The 15491-nt window shown below is 41.9% G+C and overlaps 1 protein-coding gene across 3 annotated transcripts in view; it reads left to right on the top strand.

Annotated features, from left to right (window-relative positions):
• LOC126198992 (putative helicase mov-10-B.1) overlaps nucleotides 1–15491 on the top strand; it is a 418198-nt gene that overhangs the window by 164807 nt on the left and 237900 nt on the right. For all 3 annotated transcript variants that reach the window (XM_049935664.1, XM_049935663.1, XM_049935665.1), the window contains 2 exons: nucleotides 350–487; nucleotides 14853–15036. In XM_049935664.1, coding sequence (XP_049791621.1) covers nucleotides 350–487; nucleotides 14853–15036 — 322 coding nt within the window. The remainder of the gene's footprint in view (nucleotides 1–349; nucleotides 488–14852; nucleotides 15037–15491) is intronic.

Consider the following 15491-nt stretch of genomic DNA (forward strand, 5'->3'; position numbering starts at 1 on the left):
GTAGTGAGTCATATATGTAACAAGTTCAATTGAAATTTCTTCAGGCATTCCTTAGTTGTGCCCAGATGTCTCCTCTTTGTCACCCACAAGTTCTACAGATAGGGATACTATGTGTGTTTAACATTTATATGAATTGCCTCTCGGCACTAACTTTCATATGCGTACCAAGTTTGGTTGAAATTCCAGAGATAGCCAGGAACACTTACACTCACTCACACACACAACCACACACACACATACACTTGGATGTATCTGTGCAATTAAGAATATTAACTGAGAAAAGTCTGGATTTTCCATGACTATTTGTGTATTGTAACCACTACATAATTTGTGGTTTTATGTATTTCAGATCAAAGAGGACCTTTCCTTGCATTGTTCCTCTTAGTGACTATCCGATACCAGCTGATGTGATAGAGATGATTAACAGTGGATTTGTAGAGAGACGAGAAATGTCAAGTAATGTAAAGGATCAGCTAAAAAAATTTTTGTAAGTATGATTTAAAATATTACTGCTGAAAGTAGATATTTAGTTCTATGTTACATAGATGATATTCACAATAAACTTTGTGATGTGGAATGTGTCAGTGGATTGATTGTTTTATTGATGTATTTCTTCATTTTTGTCCATAGTTACAAATTGATATTGGACAAGTCACTTTTGGTGAGATGATGAGCTGAGACAATATGAATTTATGTGTGATTATTATAGAATTGCACATTTACTACAATATAAATAAGAGGAAGTTCACTCACTTAACTTGTCAGGGAGCGCACATTTTGATGAAATTTGCAAATAACTTTGGAATTTGAGATTTACTTGTTACATGGTGTATAGTAAATGGATAGTTAAAAAATCTACTTGCCAAGCAGTGGCAGGGGAACACAAACACAACACTTTCAGAGCCAGTGGCTCCTCCTTCTGGCAGAAAAGTTGAAGGGGAAGGAAGAGGGGTGAAGGAAAAGGTTTAGGTAAAGGGGTACAGTTCAGAAAAGTCACCTGGGAGACGTACTGGATAGGATGAGAAGGAAAGACTGATTGTTGGGGTTTGCACCGGATGAGATTTGAAAACCTGAGAGCTTAAAAATGAAAGGCAGGGTAATACACAAGACAGAGATTATTCCTAAAACATCGTGCATGAATTAATAAGAGTGAAAAGCTAAGTAAGTGCATTGTATGTACCAGAGGTTGGAGTGGGATGGCGAAAAATAGACAAGTCAGAAAATGAAAATGTAGAAGACCGAAATGGAGTGAAGAAAGGAGTAGTTACTTTGCCTATCATTTCTTTTTCTTTTCCAATGATTTTTTCAGATCATATCAACCACTCTTGTGGTGAGAAGTTCTTGCCCTCTTTTGTCTCTTGTTAACCATTGTCTGTTTTCATGATTTTTGTGCAACTTTTTCTGATTTTTCCGAAATTTTCCGTGCTTTTCTTCCATTTTTCTATCTTTTCCCGCACTCTGCCTCCCATTTTTGCCACTACCACCATTTCTAACACTCAAAACTGTCCTCTTTTGCCATGATGAATCCCATCACATATTACATTCGTTTATTTTGAAAACATGCTTTTGCATTATCAAAATTAAGGTCCCACATTCTGTTTCTTAAAACCTGCTTGTCCCTTCCCTTATTCCCTTAGGCCTAAGCTGAAAGTCCCTGTTTCTGGAAATAATTCTGCTCTACACCAGCCTCTTTTACAGTTTGAAATGCAGCAATCTCTTGCTCTTACCTGACTAATCTATTATGTATACACCTCTCTGTGAGTTTCCACTCCACCATACTTCTCTCTTTCTACAAAATCGTGCAGTTATGTGCCCCTCATGTTTCCTTGGATAGTATCACCTGCCAAACCAACTTCAGACTGCAACAACATTCTGGACTTCACCTCAAAAAGCTATCCCACCTTCTCCTAAACTCCCTCAACAAATGGTGTTTGCCTTCTTGTCCCTCTGCAGCTCCCCAAACACCCACACCATCAACCACTACTCCTCTCGTACAAACCAAGCTTGGACAACCTCCTTAACATCCCTCGGCCTTCACCACTGCCTCACTTACCAGTAATAACTCATAATCACAAGAACCAGACACAACAGTACAGTGTTCTTAAGATCTCAACCAAAGCACGCTTCTCCTCCCCTGCCCCCTTTCCACCCTGAATCTGCATTTAACCATGCTGGTTTGGTGAAGGACCTATGTGCCATTATACATAATGTCAACCGGAAAAATCACTCTGCAACTGAATCCCAAAACATTTCCAACAGCAAACCTGACATTCAACCCTGCCTTGAACAGTTCCGACCACAATCCCTACTTGATCCACCACCCACTACCTCAGAACCATCCTTTACAAGTCTTCCAAGAATTACTCACCTCCAACATTGATTCAAAGACTTTCCTCAGGTCCCTACTACATGATCCTAACCTGTCCTCTGCAGAACTACAGGCTCTCCATTCCCTAAAACCTAATGACTCCATCAATATTCTCCCATCAGACAAAGGATCTACCACTGGTGTTCTTCACCAACAGGAGTATGTTAGTCAAAGTCTACACTAGCTGTCTGACACCTCTACATACAGCATCTGCCATGAAGATCCCATCCTGTGATTCAAACTGACCTGTAGTCCCTCCTAAAAACCTCAGGACTTACACTTCAATCCATAGAACATCTTACCCCACCCAGACCATGCACCCCCACCTCTTACCTTCTTCCAAACCCAATCATCCTGGCCATCCTATAGTTGCTGAAGTCAGAGCACCGACCGAACATATATCTGTCTCAGTTGATCAACACCTGCAACCCGTAGCACAAAGACTTCCCTCCTGTATTAAAGAACCCTACCATTTCCAGATCGTGTGAAATCCATGTTTGTCCCACTCCCACCACCCAACTTGCTTGTCACCATTGATGCCATCTTCCTCTATACCAACATCCCACACATACATGGTCTGTCTGTTGCTGAACATTTCCTCAGTAAACATTCACCTGATTCCAAACCTATGACACCCTTCTTGCTCATCTTAACCTACTTTATACGTACCTACAACTAATTCACGTTTGAGGGACAGACATACGAACAGATCAGGGGCAAGGCTGTGGGGAGCAGCATGGCTCCTTCCTATGCCAGCCTTTTAATGGGACCCTTGGAGGGAGCTTTTCTGGGATCATACCCTGGTTTGGTTGAGAGGCATTGATGACAATTGGCCATATGGACTCATGGTAAGGCTGACCTCTTAAAATTCCTGGAATCTCTAAATACTTTCTCCCAATTGAATTTCACATGGTCCTATTCCGAATCCATGCCACTTTCTTTGTTGTAGCTCTCATCCTCCCGAAGGCCAGCTACACACTTCTTTCCACATCAAACCTACCGACAAACAACAGTACTTAATATTTTGACAGTTTCCCTCCTTTCTATGTCAAACATTCCCTCCCACACAGCCTTGGCATTCGAGGTAAATGTATTTGTTCAGATTCAGAGTCTTTGCAGCAATACGCCACCACTCTCATTTCAGCCTTCACTGGACATAATTATCCCAACAGCCTAGTTCAAAAGCAGATTTCCTGGGCCATCACATCGAATCCTGGTACTGCTGATCCCTCCAAAAAATAACTTTGGAGCACACCACTTGTCACCCAGTATTATCCTAATCTTGAATGTCTTATTCAGCTGCTTCGACAAGGCCATGATGACCTAAAATCATGCCCTGAAATAAGTAAAATGTAAATGTCTTGTGACTTGGGCCTCCCATCTGGCGACTTGCGCATCGGTGGGGATGAAATGAGGATGATTAGGACAACACAACACCCAGTCCCTGAGCGGAGTAAATCTCCGACCCAGCCAGGAATCAAACCTGGGCCCTTAGGTTTGACAGTCTGTTGCACTGACCACTCAGCTACTGGGGGCGGACATGCCCTGAAATGAGATCCATTCTTTTGCTCACCACACCTAGAATAGCTTTTTGTCACCTTCGCAAACTCCACAATATCCTTTTCAGACCCAATTTTTCTTCCATACCCATCTCCCTACGCTATGGCTCCTACTCTTGTGACCATCCCCACTGCAAGACTTGCCCTGTGCACCACCTATTCCAGCCATGTTACTGGCAAAACATATACTATCAAAGGGAGAGCCACATGTGAAATGACACATGTCATAACCAGCTCTTATGTAAACACTGTTCAGTCTTTTACATCAGCATGACTACCACCCAGTTATCAGACAAGATGAATGGGCACAGGCAGAGGGTATATACAGGCAACACACAATATCCTGTTGCAGAGCATGCTATACAACATGACCTCAGTGCCTGTTTCATCACATGCACCCCCTAGTTTCTTCCCCCGGACACCAGTTTCTCAGAACTCTGCAGGTGGGATCGAGCACTACAATATGTCTCCTTGGTTCTTGCCAGCCACGTGGCTTTAATTTATGTCAATTCCTTCCATCTCAGCATATCTTTACAGTAACTACTCCTTTCTTCACTCACATTTTGTTTTCTACATCTTTCATTTTCTGACTTGCCTGTTCTTCGCCATCCCCTCTCCCACCTCTGTTACACACAATACACTTAGCTTTGCACTCTTATTAAATCATGCATGATGTTTTAGTAGTAATCTTTGTCGTGCATATTATCCTGTCTTGCAACTTAAAGTTCTCAGGTTTTCAAATCTCGTCCAGTGCAGACCCCAAGAATCAGTCTTTCCTTTTCATGCTGTCTGGTAAATCTCCTCTGAACTGGGGTTCTGTGTGACTTTTCTGAACTGTACCCCATTCCCTAAACCTCTTCAGTCCTTTTTCTTCACCCCTTTTCCTTCACCTTCAAATCTTATTCCATAAGATGGAGCCACTGGCTCCAAAAGCTTGTAAAAGTTAAACGCTTTTATGTGTGTGTTCCTCTGCCATCACTTGGTGAGTAGATTTTTTATCTCTCCATTTACATTATATGAATATAATAGAGGGAAACATCCATGTGGGAAAAATATATCTAAAAACAAAGATGATGTGACTTACCAAACGAACGCACTGGCAGGTTGATAGACACACAAACATACACACCAAATTCAATCTTTCGCAACCAACGGTTGCTTCATCAGGAAAGAGGGAAGGAGAGGGAAAGACGAAAGGATGTGGGTTTTAGGGGAGAGGATAAGGAGTCATTCCAATCCTGGGGGCGGAAAGATTTACCTTAGGGGGAAAAAAGGACAGGTATACACTCGCACACACACACATATCCATCTGCATATACACAGACACAAGCAGACATTTGTAAAGGCAAAGAGTTTGGGCAGAGATGTCAGTCGAGGCAGAAGTACAAAGGCAAAGATGTTGTTGAATGACAGGTGAGGTATGAGCAGCGGCAACTTGAAATTAGTGGAGGTTGAGGCCTGGTGGATAATGAGAAGAGAGAATATACTGAAGGGCAAGTTCCCATCTCTGGAGTTCTGACAGGTTGGTGTTAATGGGAAGAATCCAGATAACCCGGACGGTGTAACACTGTGCCAAGATGTGCTGGCCGTACACCAAGGCATGTTTAGCCACAGGATGATCCTCATTACCAACAAACATTGTCTGCCTGTGTCCATTTTTTAGATATATTTTTCCCACGTGGAATGTTTCCCTCTATTATATTCATATCATTAATTTGAACCCAACAATTACGTTTGTTATTGTCACTGTTGCATTTCGAAATCATTTCTGTCATCTTATTTTCTCTTTCTGTTTTTGCAAGTAGTTTCACTTTGTATTCACCTTCTCCTTTTTACCATAATCTGCCATACAATTTTATCCCACCTATATATACTCAATAATATGTAACCCACTTCCCAACCATAAGCAAAAAAAATTTTTTTTTTCCGCTTTCAACACTACCGCTGCTATAAAATCCACCTTTTCCAGTTCACAAACAGTTCCTTTCACCTATTAAACAACCATTTCGGCTAGTTCTAATAACTTTCGCTTTATTTCCATTTCCGTTTTTCCCACATCACTGATCATTTTTAGCCACTTCCCGCAGGTTTTAACGTCATTATTTCTTTGTCAGACAATTGTTAGCCTCATTTTCATAATCTGCCACCATACAACCACTCCTTTTAATACATTTACACGGAGTTTTTTCGAAATTTTCCCGAATTTCTCCACCCTGAAACGTGTTTTGGCGGCAACACAACCACCTAACCTTTGTGCACATCGTTGTTTACCAACCCAAGTTCACCACAGGATCAACATAGTTCAGCTTTAACCAACACTTTTTCGACTTTTTTCACACCAAATCTCCAGTTACTTTCTAGTTCACCTTTATCTCTCCCCATATATTTTTAATTTTCATTTTCATTTCAGCCTCGTGTTACACGTTCCACCTTCTAATACCATGTCACCCTCACAACATCCCCACAACGACCCCATTAAGTTTTATTTACATTCCCTTTGCAAACATGCCTTCGCCTTAGCCATATTACGCTCCCCTATTTTATTTACTCAGGCTTGTCTGACATTTGGCATTACCCCCAAAGCCCTCACACTTAAAGTTCCCATCTCTGGCTGTAACCCTTCTTTCCATCAGTCTCTATACCAGTTCCAAACTGAACAATCCATTGCCCTCACCCACCTAATCCTTCACCTACACATCAACTCAGCCAATGAACACACCCGTCAACTCCTATCCTTAATAAAAGTCCTTAATCTTTCCTCTCCCACATCCACACCGGCTGTTCAGAGCATCCTCCTACAGGCCAACTGCAAATTAGAACAGCATGCCACCCTCCACCTCAATAAACTATCCAATCTCCTGGTTTCCCACCTCCGGAAAGGCAACAACCCTTCACAACCTTTCCAGCAAATCTCAACCTCCTCTCATTGCACACAGCCCCAGTCTCTCCCATCTACTCAATCTCCCACTTCCAGCTCCACTCCCCCCAAAACCTCAAAATTCTAATCAACACAATCTGGAACCACAACACCCTAATTCAGTAGTTAACCTTTCCTCCAAACCTCTCTCCCAATCCGAAACCTCTGTTCTATCCAAAGGCCTCACCTTCAACCCTACTCCCAGATTCAACCAAACAGCCCTCGTCAAAGATTTACTGTCCTACACTCACACTCTCTGCTGGAAATATCACTTTGCCACGAAGAAAAATGATCCTAATCCTACTCCTAATGATCCAAATCCCCAAGACACTATCCAAATTGAACCCTGCCTGGAACAGTTCCGTCCTCCGTCACAGCGGGACCCACCTCCTGTTCCTCAAAATCACCCTCTCCAAACCTTCCAGGAATTTCTGACTTCCAGCCTTGCCTCTCAATCCTTCTTAAAAAACCTTAATCCTACTCCCAACATCACCATTGCTGAAGCCCAGGCTATCCGTGATCTGAAGGCTGACCGATCCATCGTCATTCTCCCGGCGGACAAGGGTTCCACGGCCGTGGTACTCGATCGTCGGGAGTATGTGGCTGAGGGACTGCGTCAGCTTTCAGACAACACTGCATACAAAGTTTGCCAAGGTAATCCCATTCCTGATGTCCAGGTAGAGCTTCAAGCAATCCTCAGAACCTTAGGCTCCCTACAAAACCTTTCACCTGACTCCATCAACCTCCTGACCCCACCAACACCCCGCACCCCTACCTTCTACCTTCTTCCTAAAATTCACAAACCCAATCATCCCAGCCGCCCCATTGTAGCTGGTTACGAAGCCCCCACAGAACGTATCTCTGCCTATGTAGATCAACACCTTCAACCCATTACATGCAGTCTCCCATCCTTCATCAAAGACACCAACCACTTTCTTGTACGCCTGGAATCCTTACCCAATCTGTTACCCCCGGATACCATCCTTGTAACCATTGATGCCACTTCCTTATACACAAATATTCTGCACGTCCAGGGCCTCGCTGCGATGGAGCACTTCCTTTCACGCCGATCACCTGCCACCCTACCCAAAACCTCTTCCCTCATTACCTTAGCCAGCTTCATCCTGACCCACAACTTCTTCACTTTCAAAGGCCAGACATACCAACAATTAAAGGGAACAGCCATGGGTACCAGGATGGCCCCCTCGTACGCCAACCTATTTATGGGTCGCTTAGAGGAAGCCTTCTTGGTTACCCAGGCCTGCCAACCCAAAGTTTGGTACAGATTTATTAATGACATCTTCATGATCTGGACTCACAGTGAAGAAGAGCTCCAGAATTTCCTCTCCAACCTCAACTCCTTTGGTTCCATCAGATTCACCTGGTCCTACTCCAAATCCCATGCCACTTTCCTTGACGTTGACCTCGATCTGTCCAATGGCCAGCTTCACACGTCCGTCCACATCAAACCCACCAACAAGCAACAGTACTTCCATTATGACAGCTGCCACCCATTACACATCAAACGGTCCCTTCCCTACAGCCTAGGTCTTCGTGGCAACGAATCTGCTCCAGTCCGGAATCCCTGAACCATTACACCAACAACCTGAAAACAGCTTTTGCATCCCGCAACTACTCTCCCGACCCGGTACAGAAGCAAATAACCAGAGCCACTTCCTCATCTACTCAAACGCAGAACCTCCCACAGAAGAACCCCAAAAGTGCCCCACTTGTGACAGGATACTTTCCGGAACTGGATCAGACTCTGAATGTGGCTCTCCAGCAGGGATACGACTTCCTCAAATCCTGCCCTGAAATGAGATCCATCCTTCATTGAATCCTCCCCACTCCACCAAGAGTGTCTTTCCACTGTCCACCTAACCTTCGTAACCTCTTAGTTCATCCCTATGAAATCCCCAAACCACCTTCCCTACCCTCTGGCTCCTACCCTTGTAACCGCCCCCGGTGTAAAACCTGTCCCATGCACCCTCCCACCACCACCTACTCCAGTCCTGTAACCCGGAAGGTGTACACAATCAAGGGCAGAGCCACGTGTGACAGCACCCACGTGATTTACCAACTGACCTGCCTACACTGTGAAGCTTTCTATGTGGGAATGACCAGCAACAAACTGTCCATTCGCATGAATGGACACAGGCAGACAGTGTTTGTTGGTAATGAGGATCACCCTGTGGCTAAACATGCCTTGGTGCATGGCCAGCACATCTTGGCACAGTGTTACACCGTCCGGATTATCTGGATTCTTCCCATTAACACCAACCTGTCAGAACTCCAGAGATGGGAGCTTGCCCTTCAGTATATCCTCTCTTCTCATTACCCGCCAGGCCTCAACCTCCACTAATTTCAAGTTGCCGCCGCTCATACCTCACCTGTCATTCAACAACGTCTTTGCCTTTGTACTTCCGCCTCGACTGACATCTCTACCCAAACTCTTTGCCTTTACAAATGTCTGCTTGTGTCTGTGTATGTGTGGTTGTATATGGGTGTGTGTGCGAGTGTATACCTGTCCTTTTTCCCACTAAGGTAAGTCTTTCCGCTCCTGGGATTGGATTGACTCCTTACCCTCTCCCTTAAAACCCACATCCTTTCGTCTTTCGCTCTCCTTCCCTCTTTCCTGATGAAGAAACCGTTGGTTGCAAAAGACTGAATTTTGTGTGTATGTTTGTGTTTGTTTGTGTGTCTATCAACCTGCCAGTACTTTTGTTTGGTAAGTTACATCATCTTTGTTTTTAGATACATTTGCATTATATTATCAACAATTGATCATTTTCGTTGTTACATAGTGTGGTGTTTTGTTGGATGAATCTGCATACTTTTTCCTAAAGAAGTATCTCAGGGTTTTGAAATAACTGTTTTTTCCTCTCTTGCCCATGTTACTTTCCTCACTGTTTTCGGCACGACATACAGGAAGCTGATAAACAGTTTTATTTCTTGCAAGTTGATCTTTAAGTATTTCGTTGATGTGATCCCACACAAACTGTTTTACTTCATAGTGCAAGTGCATTCCATGTGTGATGCAGCTTACTTATGTCTAGTACTTCTCATTTATCATAATCTGAACACAGTTTCTTTATTTTAACCTTTGTTTTTCGGACTTCTTTGTTTACACACCAGCTGTAAATCAAATCATGCCTGTGAGGTAGCATGGCAACTTCTAATGTTTTTGACAAGTAAGAGTGTGTGAAGTGTAAGTGCAAACTCCCCACTTCTCTTTCATCAGTTGACTTACTTGGGAATGCGCAGCCAATCTTCTTCTCTGGATAGCCGGCTTATGGAATCTCTATAAACTTCTTCTCCAAAGAATGATGCTAGTCACAGGAACCTTTAAGACTCTGTCTCTCTCTCTCTCTCTCTTTGTGAGATAATGAGGTACTCGAAGAATACTTTTCAACAACTATCAGTATATTGTAACTTCCACAAAGAACAAAATTCACACTTCTCACATAAACAATTGACTTCCTGTAAGTCAGCCATGTCATCTCACATTAGAAGCAGTTAAGTTTCATTTACAACAGAGTTGGCTTGATAACTATGACTCTAATTATACTGGAATCATACACATGTCTTGCCTCTAGCAAGTTCAAGTTAAGAGTTACTAAAAATCTTTTTTCAACTTCGTTGTTTTTTCGTCACTAACAATAGTCACAGTTATAAAACAGCACGTACTAACACAGAAGTTCCTTGGTTCTGCCGTGTGCTTTCATTACAACTTCCACAGCGTGACCGATAAATAATTGTTGGTGTCGTTCGATTGCCGTGTCTACCGTCTTCTCATGATAAACTTCGGACCTACGCACACAGATAGGTGACCCGCAGTAGACAGGGTTCCTTTCTCCCACTCACATCTAAAATATCATGTGTTTGAGACAGTGGAAGGCCGAGTGGTTCTAGAATTTATGCCAAAACTATAAACTATAGTGTTTCTAGATTTATTCATATCTAGAAATTCACGTAAGTTTTGCACACAAACCTCTGCTTCATTTTTAGCTACAACATTCAATCCTGTTATGCGAATGATAAAGCCAGTATCTTGTGTTATTTTATTTTGAAAATCAGTGTCTACAGCATGTCTGGTTCCTTTTCCAGGTTTCACTGCTCCAGTCACTGTTATGTCATAATTTTTCTCTTGGAAAATATGAGATAGCCTTCTGCCATGGCTATCTGCTGGGAAAAATACACTACTCTTTCATCTTGATGATCAGTGTTTCTTGTTGACATTATTTCTGAAAGGTTCATTTGTTTTCAAATCGTGCTTATTTGTAGTACAGTCATTATCTCAGTCACTTTGCAGACAATAATGTTTGTTATTATTAATGAATGTAACAGTTTTTGCAGATTTTGTTGACCTTCTTGTGGATAAAAAATTACTTTTATGCATCACTTTTATCCACTCAAACAATTTATCACATTTGTCTTGCACTGCTTTATTTGGTTTTTGTTGGGATTGTAGGCCCCAGTTTTCTTTCTTCACTGAGTCGATGTCTCTTCTTGAAGTATTGGTTGTGGATTGTAGGCCTGCAATTTGTTCATTTAGCTCTGTTATTTCAACTTCACAACTTTCACAAGCACAGTTTTTTACTGCATAACTGTAGCTTTTTTCGTAGTGTTAGAGTTACACTCGTGGCATGTTGAATGGAAGCTTGGGGAAAAAAATTATATATATCTGCATGTTGGCCTTTTACAGGTATACAATAGGTTTCTTATTTATATTCAGAAATAGATGTAAAAGAGAAACAATATTAATTTGCATTTAAAAAGACTTCTGCTGCACATCAGATATTTTAATTCCAGGGACAGATCATGGAATAGTTTTGTAATTGTGAATTTCCCTTTTATCTGTGGCAAAGTTACATTCACTAGAGGGAAATTCAGATCCTTTTTGCTTCTGGTACTGTATTTATGAAAATCTCTGTTATTCTAGAACTGAAATGTATTGTTTGCAGCACACTTATTCATTAAATCAGTGTACTGTTTGGATGTTATTCATATTACCAATTGCTTTTACTTTCTTGTATGTCATGAATACGTTTTGTCCAAGTGATAGTTACTCAGAATATTATGCTGTGGGACATTAGTAAACGAAAGTATGCAAATTAATTAATGTAAGACTTTGAGGAATAGTGAAGGATGCCTAGAGAGAGAAATTGAAGCCATTTTCAGGCATTTCATCCAACAACACTACATAATGTTGAAGTTGAAGGTGCCAATGACTGCTACTAGTAGTAAAATTTGGTAGAATTCTCAAGTCTGTGTATTGATACAAACTTGTCTCGAGAAGTGTGGGCATATTCAACACCAGTTAATGACCTGAATGCTGCCAAACTCAATGCAAGAAGTTCCGTTCACAGTCTGTCAGTGTTCAGACTCATGTTTGCTGTCAAAAGGATGGCCTAGTGGCAGCTGATGGCTCCTGCAGCTTTGATGTGCTGTAGCACTTTTGGGTGTTCTTCAACAGGGATACATATCCTCAATTTGTTCCTCAAGACACCCTCCACAACATCTCAAAGTTATTGGCATTGTTTTGTTAAACCCTATGTATTAACTTATTGATTTGTGTGTCTCCAAAATTGTGAATTATTCATTTGGCAAAAGTATCCTCACCTAAATGTTTTAGCAGGGCTACTGCATTGTTTTTCCAGTTTAAGCTTTTCTCAACATGTGCACCCAATCAATTACAACTCTCTACCCCATTTATTATTTAAGTTAATAGAGGGTGGCCTTACACTGAAGAGCCAAAGAAACTGGTACACCTGCCGAATATCGTGTAGGGCTCCTGCAAGCACGCAGAAATCCCGCAACGTGACATGGCATGGACTCGACTAACCTGAAATAGTGCTGGAGTGAATTGGCACTATGTATCCTGCAGGGATGTCCTTAAATGCGTAAGAGTATGAGGGGCTGGAGATCTCTTCTGAACAGCATCTAGCAAGGCATCCCAGATATGCTCAATTATGTTCATGTCTGGGGAGGTTGGTGGCCAGTGGAAGTGCTTAAACTTAGAAGGGTGTTCCTGGATCCACTTTGTAGCAATTCTGGAAGTGTGGGGTGTCACATTGTCCTGCTGGAATTGCCACGTCTGCCGGAGTGCACAATGGACATGAACGGATGCAGGTGATCAGACAGGATGCTTATGTACATGCCACACGTCAGAGTCGTATCTAAACGTATCGGGGGTACTGTATCACTCCAACTGCACGTGCCCCACACAATTACAGAGCCTCCACCAGCTTGAATAGTCCTCTGCTGACATTCAGGATACATGGATTCCTGAGGTTGTCTCCATACCCATACACGTCCATCCCCTCCATACAATTTGAAAAGAGATTCGTCTGACTAGACAACATATTTCCAGTCATCGACAGTCCAATGTCAGTGTTGACGCTCCCAGGCAAGGCATAAAGCTTTTGTGTCATGCAGTCATTAAGGGTTCACGAGTGGGACTTCGGCTCTGGAAACACATATCGATGATGTTTTGTCGAATGGTTTGCATGCTGACACTTGTTGATGGCCCACCTTTGAAATCTGCAGCAGGGTTCTGTCACGTTGAACGTTTCTCTTCAGTCATCGTTGATCCTGTTCTTGCACAATCTCTTTTTCCAGCCACAGTGATGTTGGAGATTAGATGTTTTAGCGGATTCCTGGTATTTACAGTACACTTGTGAAATGGTCGTATGGGAAAATCCCCACTTCATCGCTGCCTTGGAGATTCTGTGTCCCATCACAAGGGTGCAGACTATAATACCATGTTCAAACTCACTTAAATCTTGATAACCTACCATTGTACATCAATAACTGATCTGAGAACTGCGCCAGACCCTTGTTGTGTTATATAGGTGTTGCCAACTGCAGTGCAGTAATGAGACAGTTTACGTGTGTCTATTTGAATATGCATGCCTATACCAGTTTCTTTGGCACTTCAGTACATGTGTCAAGACAAAACTGGATGAGTTACATTCTTTTCAAAGTTTAAACCAGTCAATTTTTACACAGCCAAATAATACCTTTATTTAAAAAAAAAAAAAAAAAAAAAAAACTTTTTTCTAAAGATTCTTCTTTGCTCCATTTGACAGTAAGGATTAATTCTGCCTCCAGCTTCAAATAAAATGGTAGTCATTAATGTAAGAGCAAGAACAGTAATGGGCCCATGGTTGAACCCTATGAATTCATCTCATGAGGATGATATGCTCCACCTGTTTGTATTACTTGAACATCCTAGTTTACTTAAAGTAGATAGGATGGCTGTGAGAATTTGGATCAAGGAAGGAGGTGTGCCTGGGTAATGTCTGCAGTTTGTGAAACCACTTTGCTAAGGAGGTTTAGTGGCTTATGCACCTATCTAGTAAGCAGAAGATCAAGGAAAGTGGCATGCCAGGCTAATCCGTGCAGTTTGTGAAACCACTTCACTAAGGAGGCTTTGTGGCTAATGCAGCTACCTAGTAAGCAGAAGACCTGCGTTCAATTCCCAGCCTTGGTTTTTTTCTCTCACTGGTTCATTCTGTATATATAAAGTCATATCTACATAAGACCAGTATAGTCTCTAAAATTGTGTCATTTTCTTTGTATAAGTACCTGGACCTCGGTTGCAGGCTGGATCCCCCTTCTACATTCGATACTGAGGTGCTATTCCAGACATGGAAAGCCTTGACAATTCTGGTTGTGAGACTTTAAAACAGATGGGGGCAGAACCGCTTTGCCAAGGTGACTTAGTGGCTAACACCCCTGCCTAATAAGTAGGAGACCAGGGTTTGATTTCCAGGCTTGCCACTGTATTGCTTAGCACTATTTGTGCTTACACAAGCTAAGTTTAGAGCAGTAAATCAGAGAAATAATATCATTAGAGAGAAATGAATCTCTTTGGCTGGTCACCTCATTCATTTCATTAGTTCGGCAAATGTGCTATGTTACATTTGTAATGGACAACACTTGTATGTCACTTTTAAGTACGATGTCACATTGAGCTGCTGTAATTCGTATATTTTACTTTCAGAGGAATGTTGAAGAAAACCAGCAAGGGCAAGTTTATTCCAAATCTGAACAAAGAAAACTACAGTCAATTCATGAAGTTTCTACTCCATATGGAAGAACATCAAATGCTCATAGATATACACAAGTATGATCGTGAAGAGGAAACAATGAAGTTGCACCCCAATAAAAAATTATGCATATTGAAGGTAATATTTTTGTGGCACATTATGTTGTTTATCAGAATTGTTAACACTGCAGTATACACACTAATTGAGTTTTTAACATTGATTTCTCTGATATAATATTGACCAAGGCCTTTCAGAGGTGTAATGTCAAACTTCGCGTTATTTCTCAGTACAGAGACTGCAATTAGAGATGAAAACTAAAGTGGAATAGAGAATGACAGCTGGTTCTTAGATGTGGTTATCTTCAGTGATTTAAATCATCTGCAGAAGTTTAACGACTGCTGTTGGATAAACGACCACTGCAGTATAAAGGCTTGTTCTAATTATTTCTATACATCAGGTTCGTCAGCAGTATACCTCCATGCTATTCCAGCATGCATTCAGATGTCTTCTAGCTGCTTTCCATTAGGCCTTCATCTCAGCCTTTCTTTATCTCATGGTTCCAGTCACCTGGATATGTTTACCAGCCGTCTCTA

This window comes from Schistocerca nitens, chromosome 8, assembly GCF_023898315.1.
Source record: "Schistocerca nitens isolate TAMUIC-IGC-003100 chromosome 8, iqSchNite1.1, whole genome shotgun sequence".
NCBI classification, from domain to species: Eukaryota; Metazoa; Arthropoda; class Insecta; order Orthoptera; family Acrididae; genus Schistocerca; species Schistocerca nitens.